Genomic DNA, 15,727 nt, shown 5'->3' on the forward strand with positions numbered 1-15,727 from the left:
GTACACAGAGACCTCTGCTGAACTATAGACCTCCAATAAGCATTGTTTGATTTTGTTCTTTGTTAACACGACTTGTTAGTTTTCCATAACCGATGGACATAATGCTGCCCCCTTTGGATTCTTTTTTCCAAAATAATTCACAGTTAAAATGCGTGCTTCTAAACTTAGATCCTTCTTCAATACACTTGCTGAAATAATTTATTGCACATTGTTCTCATTTTGGCTGGCAGGATGGGTCAAAACCTCACTCCACCCATTTCAACATTCCAGGTTTGAAATCACCAGAATTCCTGTTGTGCACCTGTGAATGCTTTTGAACTTCATTGACTTCTCGGAGAATTATAAGTGTAATGATATATTTGCTGTCAGGGCAGAATACTTCTCTGGGTACCCACTTCTTGCTTTACCTTCCCCCCTTTCTCCCCATTGTGTTGCCCACTGAAATCAATCATTCAGTAATGTAAGTAGGTAGATGAACAGATTGCTAAAACCTTGAGCTTCTATTTTAACGGGTTTGTTTTGGTGCTTTGAATGATAAAGCATGATTAATGGCTAATTCCTAGGAACACTTCATCTATTGACCTATATACTTTGAAGCAGCCCTCCAGGTGTAGAATGTGAGACATTTACTTCCAGGCTCCACTTGAAAAAAGGCCCTGTTTGCTACACGTAGTTGTGACAGATCTGGTACATAAAATTGAATGCATTGTTCAACCGTGATGAAGAAATAAATTCTGATCTCTATAGATTTTGCATAGGCCTTTTCTCAGAAGTGGCTTTTTCAAGAGATAATAGAGTGTGAAATAAGTCAGAGGCACATGTCAAGTCAGTGCACAATGTGGATGTGTTAACACAACCAGAGAAAAATACACTTCTTCATGTACAACATTAGAATGATTAGAAACATGCTTCGTGTATTAATTTAATTATGTTGACATCTAATGAACTATGCACATAAGCCAAGACTTTTGGTGGATTTGGCTAGTCTGTAAATAACCAATGTAACCCAAGATGGGGATGAGATAGAGTAGGAGTCTCCAAACTTGGCAACTTTAAGACTTGTGGACGTCAACTCCCAGAATTTTCCAGCTAGCTCTGCTGGCTGGAGAATTCTGGGAGTTGATGTCCACAAGTCTTAAAGTTGCCAAATTTGAAGACCTCTGAGATAGAGGAAAGGTAAGGAGAAAGAAGCAAAGTGCATTGGCATGTTTTTATTCCTATCATTTTGTACAAAGGTGACAACCACAGTGGAAATTTCTGTTGCTAAGTGAGGAAGTTGTAATACAGTGTTCCCTCACTTTTTGCGGGGGATGCGTTCCGAAACCGCCCGCGAAAGTCGAATTTCCGCAAAGTAGAGATGCGGAAGTAAATACACTATTTTTGGCTATGAACAGTATCACAAGCCTTCCCTTAACACATTAAAGCCCTAAATTGCAATTTCCCATTCCCTTAGCAACCATTCAGATTATTACTCACCATGTTTATTTATTAAAGTTTATTAAAAAAAATATTTATTAAAGGCAGACGAAAGTTTGGGGATGACGTATGACATCATCGGGTGAGAAAAACCGTGGTATAGGGAAAAAACCCGCAAAGTATTTTTTAATTAATATTTTTGAAAAAACGTGGTATAGACTTTCCGCGAAATTCGAACCCGCGAAAATCAAGGGAACACTGTATAGGGTTTTCCCTACTTTACCATCTTTCTTGCCACCGTTGTTAAGTGAATTCCAGCAGTTGTTAAGTTATTAATATGGTTGCAAAGTTGAATTGGCCTTCCCCTTTGACTTTGTTGGTCAGAAGATCACTGCAACTTTCATAAATATGAGCCGGTTGCCAAGTGTCCATAGAGTGCTGCAACATTCATAAATGTGAAAAACGGTGATAAATCACTTTTTTTCTTTGCCGTTATAACTTTGAACAACCACTAAATGAAAGATTGTTAGTCAAGAGCTACCTGTACTTCACCTGCTGACTAGCTGGGTCTTTACAAGATCTGACAGTAACCAAGCTGCATTAGCAGGACGCAAGATAGTATACGCTGCTCAAGATTGTAGAAGATTGTTTCATGTTGTTCATTGGTATGTCTGCCCTAAATTCACAATGGATTTTAAGTTTTGTGTGTACATAGGAGCTGAATATGGACTCAGGCAAGATGGAGCACGTTCTCTGGCTTGTGTACACATGAAGGACTTCACAAACACCACATGATGGATCATGCCCAACTTTCTTTCTTTCTTTTTTTAAAAAAAAATCTACTTTCTATAACAGTGTTTCCCAACTTTGGCAACTTGAAGATATTTGGACTTCAACACCCAGAAGTCCCCAGCCAGCGAACGCTGGCTGGGGAATTCTGGGAGTTGAAGTCCAGGTATCTTCAAGTTGCCAAGGTTGGGAAACACTGTTCTATAAGATGTTAACAGATGCAGTTGATTCTGGATATTGCTTTCCTGGACTCTGGTGCTGAAGTTATTCCTCATAGTCCAGTAGACAAGAAAAGCACATTTCAGTCTATTGCTCCTTCCTATTAATTTTGTTGCAGTTAATAGAAATATTAAACCAGATCCACTCCATTACGTTATTACTGTATTTGCAAAAGGCACAGTTTGTAGCTTTTTCCTTGTCACGTCTACATTACAATCAGTATGCATAATTTCATATACTTATTTCCCACCTCTAGTATATACATTTTAAATAAGCAGTAGGTTAAATAATAGGAAAAAATATTATTGACAGTAATATTCCACGGGGAAAGCAATAACTGAGCTGCTGTCCATTTTCCAGGGATGTCTCCAGGGATGTTTTAGTCAATCTCTGACCGACCTAGATTCTGAAGGAAGCCCTTCTGATTTCCTCCACTCTCCCAGCCGCTTCTTGAACCATTCCTGGAGAAACAGAGGAATGTTGCTCAATGAGTAAACAGGACAGTGGGATAGAGGTAGTCCTCAGCTTACAATCACAATTGAACCTAACATTCCTGTTGTTAAGCGAGACTATTGTTAAGGCGTTTTGCCCCATTTTATGACCTTCCGTGCCTCAGTTGTTAAGTGAATCACTGCAATTGTTAAGGTAGTAACTCGGTAGCTAAGTGAATCTGGCTTCCCTATTAACTTTGCTTTGTTAGAAGGTCACCAAGGATGATCACTTGGCCCTTGAACCCAGCAACAGTCATAAATATGAACCAGTTGCCAAGCATCTGAATTTTGATCAGATGATTATGGGGATACTGGAAAGGTCGTAACCGTGAAAAACAGTCATGTCACTTTCCCGAGTGCTGTTGTAACTTTGAATGGTCATTAAATGAATGGTTGTAAGTAGAGGTATCAACCCTGAAGCCAGCCTGTGAAGCCATTTTAAGATTTCAGCACTAACACACTGGAGAAGATGGATAACGAGTGAGGAATAGAGATAGTTGGAGTGTTGTAGTCAAAACAAAATACTTTCTCTTGGAAACCAAGGACATTGTTGCAGGTGCTTGGAAGGATGGGACTGGAGTCACCTAGCAACTGGACAGTATCCTGATTGGACCAGGTTACTTTGTTTTGAGAAAGTGATTTTTTTAAACTTTTAACTAAGTGAAAACCACAGAATAAGAGCCAGTTTTCACCAGCCTGTGCCAATATGAAATAGCCAATAAAATTATTCTTTGAGGAATCTACCTGCCTCAGAGTTTTATTTGCTGTGGGTATGTTACTTGGAGCCCTGACAGTAGAACTACCCGTACTAGGCCCAAGACAATGAGAGTTTGGAAAGTCATGATAAAATGAGTAGGTTAGTGATGGTGAACCTTTTCTGGTTCAGGCGCCAAAAGGGTGTATGCATGGGTGATAGCGCATGCCCACACCCGTAATGCAATGCCCTCCCCTCAGCGCATGCACACAGGCCTCACTGAAGCCTTCGGACTTCCGGTAGGCCATTGGGCTGCTTTTTCTCTCCTCAGGATTCAGGAAAGCCTCCTGAAACCTGGGGATGGCAAAAAACAGCCCAACAGCCCAACCAGAAGTTTGAAAATAAATTTCTGGGTGGGCCATTTTTTGCCAGCCCAGGCTTCAGGAGGCTTTCCTGAAGCCTGGGGAGAGTGAAAATGGCTGAAAAAAAGGCTGAAAATCAGCTGCCCAGTGTGTGCATGTACAGTGAAGCTGACATAGGGCAATGCCTTGGGTGCCCTCAGATATGGCTCCTCGTGCCACCTGTGGCACACATGCCATAGGTTCACCATCACTGGTCTATGTTTTGAAAGGAGAAAAAATGAATGGCCATTCCATCTGGGAAAATATAGGTATGGAATGGACATTATGGACTGTAATGCTCTCTACATGGGGCTACCTTTGAAAAGTGTTCGGAAACTTCAGATCACGCAGAATGCAGCTGCGAGAGCAATCATGGGTTTCCCCAGGTATGCCCATGTCACACCAACACTCCGCAGTCTGCATTGGTTGCCGATCAATTTCCGGTCACAATTCAAAGTGTTGGTTATGACCTATAAAGCCCTTCATGGCATCGGACCAGAATATCTCCGGGACCGCCTTCTGCCGCATGAATCCCAGCAACCGATTAGGTCCCACAGAGTTGGCCTTCTCCGGGTCCCATCGACTAAACAATGTCGTTTGGCGGGTCCCAGGGGAAGAGCTTTCTCTGTGGCGGCCCCGACCCTCTGGAACCAGCTCCCCCCGGAGATTAGAACTGCCCCCACCCTCCTTGCCTTTCGTAAACTCCTTAAAACCCACCTCTGCCATCAGGCATGGGGAAATTGAGACATCTCCCCTGGGCCTATACAATTTATATATGGTATGTTGTGTGCATGTTTTTTTAAAATTATGGGTTTTTAGTTTTAATTATTAGATTTGTATTATATATTGTTTTCTACTACTGTTGTGAGCCGCCCCGAGTCTACGGAGAGGGGCGGCATACAAATTTAATAAAATAAATAAATAAATAAATTATCATTTTGACCTATTAGTCAAAGAAACAAGTTTTGAATCCCTACAAAAAAGGGGGGAAAGTTTTCCATCAAAGAGAAAAAATCTTCCTCAGTCCATTCCCTCTTGTTTGTTTTATGTATTGAGAGAGGATGAATTAGTTTAAAAAAACAACAACCAAGAAGACTGAGGTCTCTTATCTGTAGCCAAATGTGCTGTGATTCATTCCATCACCTCAACAGAATTCTACCACTCCATTCCTGAGTCACTGTGGAACAGGAGAGTCAAACGGCATAAAGGGTTGGTCCCACCATAAACATCCCAGAGGGAGGTGGTCCCCTTCCATCAGTAGGAAGATTCTGATTATAGGATGAGTCTCATTCCCCTCCCATATGTTCCAGAAGGTGAGGCACCTTTAGCCCTGACAAATGCTTGGAGGAGCTTAGAGGGAATAAATTATTGGGAAGAGACACATGATAGAAAGTTGATCCAGAAATGAGCGGATCACCTCAAGATGCAAATGACTGTATCTGAAGTTAAAGACTTGGCTACTCACTAGAACCTCTTCTACTGATAGCCCCGCCTCAGCAGCGATGAGGTCAAGGGTGGCGCGATCAGGGTTCTTGCTGATTCTGGTGAAGTTGTACTCCAAAATCTCCACTTGGTCTTCTCGGATAGCCTTTTCCGTGGACATTTTCACTTTGCACGCGTTTGGTAGCGAACAGAGAGCTGGGAAGGCATATGAACACAAAGAATTAGATTCTGCGCAGAGGTTGCTATTCGCCTGACCACTTGGATTCAATCACAGCAAATATTTTTGCCAAGAGTTACATTTGTATTTTAAATACACAATCATCACTCTACAGTTTCTGTGCAGCACAATCTTAGAATATAATAGAAAAGAAAAGAATAGAATAGTATAGGATAGGATAGGATAGAATTTTATTGGCCAAGTGTGATTGGACACACAAGGAATTTGTCTTTGGTGCATATGCTCTCAGTGTACATAAAAGAAAAAGATACATTTGTCGAGAATCATGTGGCACAACACTTAATAATTGTCATAGGGGTCAAATAAGCAATGAAGAAACAATCAATATTAATAAAAATCATAGGACACAAGCAACAAGTTACAGTCCTACAGTCCTAAGTGGGAGGAAAAGGACTTAGTAAAACGTTTGACAGTGTTGATGTAGTAATTAAGGCACTAGGCCAGAAACTGGGTGATGTGAGTTCTAGTCCCACCTTAAGTACAAAGCCAGCTGGTGATCTTAGGTTATAGCAGTGTTTTTCAAATAGTGGGGTGTGTGCAGTAATGGGCAGCCAAAATTTTTATTACCACGCTGTGGGTGTGGCTTATTTTGTGGGTGTGGCTTAATGGTCATGTGACCAGGTGGGAGTGGCTTGAATGATCATCATCATTCAAGTGAACTGTTAAGTCCTCGACTTACAACCTTACCAGTGTCGCTCGCTGGGGTGACAATTTGCTTCGTGTTTCCCGCACTCTCCTTCCTGGGCCGCCCCCCCGCCTCAGGCTGGGTAGCTAAGCAAACGGGTGCTGCCAGAAGTATAAATTCTGCCAGCGCCGCATCCATCCATGCCTTCTGCTTGAACCTCAGGCAGGAGGTGGTCATGTGAGGTTGGAGGGGAGCCAGGCAGGAGAGAGCGAAGCTCGTCTGAGGCCAGGAAGGAGGAAAGAGGAAAAAAGCAAGGAGCGCAGATGTAGCAGCAGCAGCAGGGCAAAAAAGGAGAGCTGAGCCGAGACCAGTAATCCAGGAAGTGACAGCCACCGATCAGCTGGAGCTGTGCACGCATCTTCATGGCACCGGACCAGGGTATCTACGAGTCCGCCTTCTGCCGCACGAATCCCAGCGACCGGTTAGGTCCCACAGAGTGGGCCTTCTCCGGGTCCCGTCAACAAAACAATGTTGTTTGGCATGGCCCAGGGGAAGAGCCTTCTCTGTGGCAGCCCCGGCCCTCTGGAACCAACTCCCCCCGGAAATTAGAATTGCCCCCACCCTCCTTGCCTTTCGTAAACTCCTTAAAACCCACCTCTGTCATCAAGCATGGGGGAACTGAGACATTTCCCCCTGCCTATGTAGTTATAGTGCATGATATGACTGTATGTATGTTTTTTATACCGGGGTTCCTTGCTTTTAGATTTTTTAAATGTGTAATTGTTACCTTAGATTTTAATTATTAGATTTGTCAATATATATTGTTCTTGTCACTGTTGTGAGCCGCCCCGAGTCTGCGGAGAGGGGCGGCATACAAATCTAATAAATACAAATACAAATTTCCGCCGGTGAAACTGCGTTCTACCCCTTCCTGTCTGCTGCCCACCCCTAGGTGTGTGCCCCCCTAGGGGGGCATATTTGACCTCAGGGAACATTCATGGTCCCTCTTGATTGATTTCCCTAGACAGGGAGTGTTTCCCCAGTTGCACACTGCTCCGAGCCCAGAAAAGAAGGCGACCAGGCGAGGCAGGACGGCTGCAAGGGTTCTTGTTGTTCTCAGTGGATGCCGCGGTGACCATGAACAACATGGCAAACCTGCTGCTGGACAAGGAGGAGCATCCTTTACAGCTGGGCAAAAGCTTTGAACGGCACCCTAAAGCCTCCTTCCACACCATTCGCTGTGAGTGCCCAGCAGAGGCGACAGTTATGGGCCAGGTCAGCAATCCCAAAACATCAGCTTGATTAAGATGGCCAGGCCCTGTGTCAAAAGAAGGCCCTAACCATGGTAGCTTATGTCTGCCTAACCAAAAACAGGCTCCATTGAGTTCAGTGTGACTTACTCTCAGGTAAATGGGTAGAACAGCCTTCCCCAGCTAATAGTTTGCTTGCAACGTATAATAAGTAAAATAATAAATATTAACACTAAAATTCCATTAGAGCCCAGATCGGAGAATTTTTGGGGGGGGTTACTTCTCCCTAGGGTGGGTGTAACAGAAAATAATTGGGAAGCACTGGATTATAGGAAAGCAGCCCTAGGATCTCGGCCCTAGGAAAGCAGGCAAGAGTAAAATACTTATGAAAATCTTGTTAAAAAACCACAGGGATTTGTCATCAAAAACTGACACCAAGAGAGTTTTCTTTTGACGATGGTCAAATGTGAACCCTGACAAGCTTCCCATTGTGAAATGCAATCCATCATTTTATGCCAATGATCAAATGGAGTGAACTGCTAAATAAGATCGCATGTCTGTCATAAGCTAATTAGTTTTAGTGCCATCTATCTAATGCTACCATATTCAAATTCTCAAAAATTACATGTTGAAAATAGGCACAACTCAATGCAAACAGTAATATTGGTGCTTTGTGAATACAGTGGTACCTCTACTTACGAACTTAATTCGTTCCATGACCAGGTTCTTAAGTAGAAATGTTTGTAAGAAGAAACAATTTTCCGAACTTCCGGTTTGGAGGAGATCGCGGCGGGACGTTTCTGGCAGGGCTCTGCCAAGCGATCCCTTCTACCCCCTCCGAAGGTCGCATTTGCGATCGGATCGGGCTCGGATGGCCCGATCCAAGAACAGGGGGCTCCCCTCTGCCCGAGGACCCATCGCCAGGACTCCGGAGGCAGCGGTTTGCCCCGCAGCTTCGGAGACGGGAGAACCGCTCCTCTTTGCATAAGAGGACCGGCCAGCGCTTTCTCCCCTCACCCAGCGGGAAGAAGAAAAAAGTTTAAGAAGTGAAAGTATAAACTATCTGACTGAAAAAGAATACAGTAGAGAAAGGACCTAAGGTAAAAAATTTCCTCTTTGTTTCGTGTTTAATAGCAGAAGATCGTGAAAGCTTTAAGTAAAAGTTTTTTTCTTCAGGGCGAAAGTGAAAGTTTTTCCCTGTTTGAACTCATCCGCAAATAACAGCCGGATCTAATTTTTTCACACTTTTACTTTTCCATCTTGAACTTGAACTTTGGAATCTACAAAATAATTTCTTGACTTCATGGTTTAATAAAACAACTTAAATTTGATATGACTATTTAGAAAATCCTAACTGCTAAAGGAAATTACTAGAGATGATTAGAATTTGTTTCTGATAGACTGTTGAAATCATAATGTTCTGAGCTTAGATTCTGAAAGCGGAGGAACACAGTCTTGCTGCCTTTTTTCCTTTCTTGTTGTTCTTTTTCACAACATGAAATAATTCAATAACTGTGAAATAAATGGAATTTAGAAGAGATTGAAATCTTTTTTTTTTTGGATTACCTACTACTGGATTAACATATTTGGATTACTTGCTGAGCCTTTTTGGATTATCTGCTGACCCCTTTTGGATTATTTGTTGAGAATTTTTTTTTAACATCTGCTCTGCTGCACGGAACTTAACTTGACTCCATCTTGGGATTTGTCTCTTTGTTCCTGCCTTGAACTTGGAAAATAAACTGACTTCATTTTGAATACAAGAAAGATTTTGATTTGTCTTTCCCTTTGAACTTGGAATTGAAATTAAACACAACTTCATCCTCAGAGACTTGGATTTTCATCTTTATTCTCTAGCAAAACTACAGGATCTATAAGAAGAATATAAGTATATAATATTGATATTGTGTCTTTTGAATAACTATTTTTCTTTTCCTGACTTTCCTTTGACTTTCTTTTTTTCTCTATTCCTTGTGTGTTGTTATTATTAAAAGAAGTTTAGTTTGAACCATATGCATTGTTAACAAGCCTTGGGTTCCTGCTCTATTCTAATTAGTTGAATTAAAACATTACCTCCTCTTTTTTTCTCTTTCCCCTTTGAACAATTCCTTTTACTTTTTTTTAATAACTTTTACTTTTTTCCTCTCTCCCTTTCCTTCTCTCCTCTCAATTTTTTTCCTCTCATGCTTTTCTTTCTGTTTTCTATATATAGCTGATATTTTTTTTTCCTTTCTTTATTTCTTGCCTTCCCATCACATTACTTATTTTTAACTTTTACTTCTCTCTTATTCTCAAAAGTTAATTCTTGTTTCTTTTTTCTGTGGCATTGAATATTTTAATTTTCAAAAATAATAATAATAATAATACATTTTGAATTCTGTTATTAATTGAATTGGTACTGAATTGGTATAGTTATATTATAAGGGAACTTTTTTTTAACAACATACATTGAACAGATTTGGAATTTATAGCAATTCTTTTCTTTTTTACTACATATAAATTGAAACTAATCTAAATTTGAAATAGTGGATTCTAATTTGACAATGTCCAGTACCTCAACCTTTGTTAAAACAGCAAAAAAACAAACTACACCAACTACTCTCTCTCCACAAGTGTCACCGCATTCTTCCCCCTCGCACCAGGTGTTAACTATGTCCACCAAAGATAAAGACAAAGACAAAATAATGCAGTCCAATTTTGCAACTTTACATGAGACTTTAAATACTCTGAAGGACTTTATGTTTAAATCACAAGAAGACGCCACTCAACAAAGAGAGGCTATAAAAGAGGATGCAACACAACAAAGAGAAGCTATAAAAGCCGACTTGGCAGAATTCAAAGTGGAGATGGCCCAATTGAAAGCTGACATGGGTGAGATGAAAGATCAGATAAAGCAGATTCAACAAACACTCCAAGAAAGTGATGAACGAGTCAAAAAAGTTGAAGAGCAATCTGACAAAAATGAGAAAAGAATGGACTACCTTGAAGGGAGAGCTGATGAAAGATACAGAAGATATGATGAATCAATTATTCAGCTGGAGATGCAACGAGCTTCGTACGGACTTCAATTTCAGAATATAAAAGAGGAAAAAGATGAAGATTTAAAAATGACTATGGCGGAAACTATTGGAGGTATACTCCAAGAGGATCCTACAGCTTTACTGAAAGAAATCGATGAAGTATACAGAATCTCGAATAGCTATATCCGTCGACACAACCTCCCAAGAGAGATACACATTAAGTTTACAAGAAAAGCGTTGCGAGATGAGATACTTCATTACTCAAGAAATTCCCAGCCTCAACATCATGGAGTAGATATAAAGATACTAAAACAAGTTCCAAGAAGCGTCAGAGAAAGCAGAAGAGACTATCACTTTTTAACTAAAATTTTGATCAAAGAAAACATCATTTACCGTTGGCTTATTCCACAAGGACTTTCTCTGACATGGTGTTCTACAAGATACAAACTGGAAAACGTAGAACAAGCTATGTACTTTTTGGAAAAGAGTGGCATCAGCCACTTTGATCACACAAGTAAGCAACAAGTGGTCCAACTACAACCAGCTCAATACCAACCAGGGGAAAAATTACCAACTCAGCAAGAAGAAGATCTGGGGGCTACTGCTCAAGTAATAGAGCAGGACCAAGGTGCTAGAAGAGTTCAACCTCAGCGAGAAACCAAAAAACCTACTAAATGACAACAAATAAAGACTTAAAAATTCTTTCCGTAAATGTTAATGGACTTAATGAACCAAGAAAAAGGAAACAAATCTTTTCTAAAATTAGAAATCAAAATGTTCAGATTGCAATATTACAAGAAGTTCATATTAAAAAAAATAACCAAAAATTACTGTTGAATCCCAAAATTGGAAAAATGTACGCTGCATTAGCAGACCAAAAAAAAAGAGGAGTAGTGATGTATGTTAAGAATTCTATAAATTCCAAACAAATATATAAGGATAAAGAGGGTAGGATATTGATTGTACAAGTTGATATTGAACCTAGACCTCTAGTGGTTGTTTCTATCTACGCCCCCAATGAGGACCAAATGACATTTTATAAAAATTTACATCAAATAATAATAGATCTAGCTATTGACAATGTATTGATAATAGGTGACTTCAATGCTATTGCGAATAGACAATTAGACCATTCAGGAGGGGGAGGTAATAAAAAAAGGGAAAAAGGTAAAAAAACAAGTAGGAATTTGCTACCTAGTACTTTCCAAAAAATGAAAGCGGAATTATTACTAAATGACATTTGGAGGGAAAGACACCCCCACAAAAGACAATATACCTTCTACTCCAACCCTCATAAAATTTGGACGAGAATTGACATGTTATGGGCACCAAAAAATGGTTGCAGAACAAATAAGAGAGGTCGAGATAGACGCTAATACATGGGCTGATCACAACCCAATAGTGGTCTCTATGACGATGAATAATAAACAGAACAACTGGCGGATGAATAGATATATATTAAATGATAAGAAATACAAGGATTGGATTGAAAAGGAACTAAAAATATTTTTTGAAATTAATAAAATCTCAGACACTACTCCACAGAATCTATGGGACACAGTTAAAGCGTATATAAGAGGCTTAACAATATCTTATACAGCAAAATATAACAAGGAAAAGAAATCAGAGTATTTACAATTAATAAATGAATTAAAACAATTAGAATCCTTATCGCAGCACCACATTAAGAACAGAGATTTAAAGACAGAAATAAATGTAATTAAACATAAAATTAGAGTCATAGAACAAAACCAATTAACTGAAAAGATCAAAAGAGCAAAGCAACAATATTTTGAACACGCAAATAAACCTGGCAGATGGTTAGCATATAAACTTAGAAAACAGAGCCAATCAAAATTAATCCAAAAATTAGAAGATAAAGACGGTATAATAAAATATGATACAGAAGGTAAGGCAGACATTGTGTATAATTTTTATAAAGAGTTATATGCTAAAGATCATGTTACCGAAGATGAAGTTTTTAACTACTTAAAAGCTTCAAAATTACCACAAATAACAGAAGACCAACAGGCCACCATGGATGGACCAATAACAATGGAAGAACTCCTAACAACAATTAAAAAACAGAAAAGCAACAAGGCCACAGGCCCAGATGCCATACCCGCAGAATGGTACAAGATAGAAAATGAAACAATAAGAAACCACATGTTAGAAACCTTTAATTTATGTAGACTTGAGGGTAAAATCCCCAAATCTTGGTCAGAATCACTGACAACTTTAATACATAAACAGGGCACAGATCCAGAAAAAATTAAAAACTATAGGCCTATATCATTATTAAATGTAGACTACAAGATATTTATTGCCATTTATGCAGAGAGACTCAAAAGAGTTATAAATGGAATAATACACCAAGACCAAAATGGGTTTCTACCAGGGAGACAAATTAAAATTAATCTTAGAACAGTAATAAATACACTAGAGTATTATGAACAACATTCAGACAAGATGGCATCTTTAATGTTTCTAGATGCTCAAAAGGCCTTTGATAACGTTAATTGGATATTCATAAAAATGCAATTAAATAAAATGAGATTTGGCCCAAAATTTGTTAACCTAATAGATACTATATACTCAAAACAAACAACGAACATAATATTGAATAACAATCAATTACCAACACTTGATATAAATAAGGGAGTCCGTCAAGGTTGCCCTATATCACCATTGTTATTTATCATGACTCTTGAAACTTTATTAATTAAAATAAGAGCGGACCCTAAAATAAAAGGTTTAACTGTAGGAGACGAAACTTATAAAGTCCAGGCCTTTGCAGATGATCTAATGTTCATAATTGAAGAACCGACAACAACAGTTCCTACCTTACTGCAAGCTATTGAACAATATGGAAAGGTAGCAGGTTTAAAGATAAATAAAAGTAAAACACATTTTTTGACCAAAAATATGAATAAAACACAAGAAACTAAATTAGAAAGTATCTCTGGAATAAAGACTGTAAAAAAAGTAAAATACTTAGGAATAAACTTAACAGCGAAAACAATAACATTAAAAAACGATAATTATATAAAATTATTAGCAGAAATTAAAAAAGATTTAGCAATGTGGAATAATCTGAAAATATCTTTTTTAGGAAGAATTGCAACAATTAAGATGAATATTTTACCCAAGGTTTTATTTCTTTTCCAGGTAATACCAATAAATCCAGGGGGAATCTTTTTAAAAACTTTAACAAACCTAGTTAAAAAATTCATATGGCAAGGGAAAAAAGCAAGGATAAAAATGAATTGCTTAGAAGATATTAAAGAAAGAGGAGGATTTGGCCTTCCAAATTGGAAACTATACTATCAGGCTGCTGCATTAACATGGCTTAGAGAGTGGATAATCCTAGACAACAAAAGAATACTTAACTTAGAAGGACACGATTTAATGCTTGGATGGCACGCATTTATATGGTATGATAAGGACAAAAACCATTCATATTTTAAAAGGCACACATTAAGGAAGTATCTACTAGAAGTCTGGAAAGACATAAAGAAAAACCACTTTTTAAATATCCCAGAATGGCTAGCTCCTCTAGAAGCAATAACGCATCCAAAGTCTATAAAGGACAAGAAAATAACTCATAGATATAAAGAACTACTAAATGATCAGATGAAGCTTAAATCTAGAATTGAATTACAAGAAGAAGGGATAATAATAGACTGGTGGCACTATGCCCAGATCCGATCTAGATACCAAAAGGATAAAACTCTTTACATTTTTAATAAAAGTAAGAATCCTTTAAGTACTTTAATTACCACCAATTCAATAAAAATGATAGGGAAAATATATAAACTTCTCATCGCTCATAAAAATATAGAGTTGACTTTAAAAGATACTATGATAAGATGGTGTAGAAATATTGGCAAGGAAATAGACATAGATACATGGGAGAAAGTGTGGATCAATAACTGGAAAATGACTAAATCAGTTTCACTAAAAGAAAATCAAATTAAAATGTTTTATAGATGGCATCTCCCACCAAATAGGATAGCAAAAATGTTTCCCAAAACATCCCCAACATGCTGGAAATGTAAGAAGGATATAGGAACCTATTACCATCAATGGTGGACATGTGGTAAAGCTAAAATATACTGGAAGATGATTGAGAAAATACTAAAAGAAATAATAAAGCAAGATATAGATAATACCCCGGAATTTTACTTACTAGGTGTTACAAATCAGACCTACAAGAAAGAAATTCTTTATTTAATTATACATATATTAACCGCGGCTAGAATAATATATGCGCAACATTGGAAAGGGGAGGAAATCCCCAAGGAAGAAGAGGTTATAGCCAAAATATTAGATTGCGCTGAAATGGACATGATGACAAGAAGATTAAACGATCAAGAAGATACTAAATTTTATGAAACATGGAACAATGTTTATAAATGGATAGATAAGAAAAAATAAGACATACATATTCATTTCTAGTTAATTTTCTGCATTTGTTTTTACCTAGGTGATAACAATATTAATACTAGTTCAAATGTACTTTTTGATGATTATGACATAGTAGTGTATGCATAAGTATAAGTAACATATTAAGATTTTTGATGTATAATACTTGAAATTAGTTTAAATGTTTGGTTTGATGGTTTGATATTATTTTACCATAGTAATTAGGATTATATTAAAGGTATTTTTTGACGATTATGTTATACTAACCTTATCTAACATTTACATTGTATTTAAGATTTGTAAAACATTAACTCAAATTTACTAAATTTTTTAATAGTTAACATATATTTAATTATGTATTCTTTTTTTATATTTGAATGTATACTTTCAAAAGAAGCGGGGGAAATACACCCCCACTTTATGTTTATTGTTTGTATGTGTATTTGTTTGTTTTATGAAAATTAATAAAAAATTGAAAAAAAGAAAAGAAAAAAAAGAAACAATTTTCCCCATAGGAATCAATGCAAAAGCAAATAATGTGTGCGATTGGGGAAATCACAGGGGGGTGGGGGGTGGACGTCCTGTTTCCTCCCAGGAGATTCCTAGAGAGGCCTCACGGAGGCTTCTCCCTGCCTTTTCCAGTTACAGTTTCGGAGGCTTGGGTTTATAAGTGGAAAATGGTTCTTGAGAAGAGGCAAAAAAATCTTGAACACCCA

General features: G+C 38.2%; 1 protein-coding gene across 1 annotated transcript in view; it reads right to left on the reverse strand.

Annotated features, from left to right (window-relative positions):
- Positions 1–2,627: 2,627 nt before the first annotated feature.
- The window catches only part of HOPX (HOP homeobox), a 40,497-nt gene continuing 27,397 nt past the window's right edge, over positions 2,628–15,727 (reverse strand). The window contains exons 2-3 of the mRNA XM_070736181.1: positions 5,476–5,648; positions 2,628–2,885 (exon numbers count right to left, since the gene is read on the reverse strand). Coding sequence (XP_070592282.1) covers positions 2,808–2,885; positions 5,476–5,613 — 216 coding nt within the window. The 5' untranslated portion in view covers positions 5,614–5,648 and the 3' untranslated portion in view covers positions 2,628–2,807. The remainder of the gene's footprint in view (positions 2,886–5,475; positions 5,649–15,727) is intronic.

The sequence above is a fragment of the Erythrolamprus reginae genome, chromosome 2, assembly GCF_031021105.1.
Source record: "Erythrolamprus reginae isolate rEryReg1 chromosome 2, rEryReg1.hap1, whole genome shotgun sequence".
In the NCBI taxonomy this organism is placed as follows: Eukaryota; Metazoa; Chordata; class Lepidosauria; order Squamata; family Dipsadidae; genus Erythrolamprus; species Erythrolamprus reginae.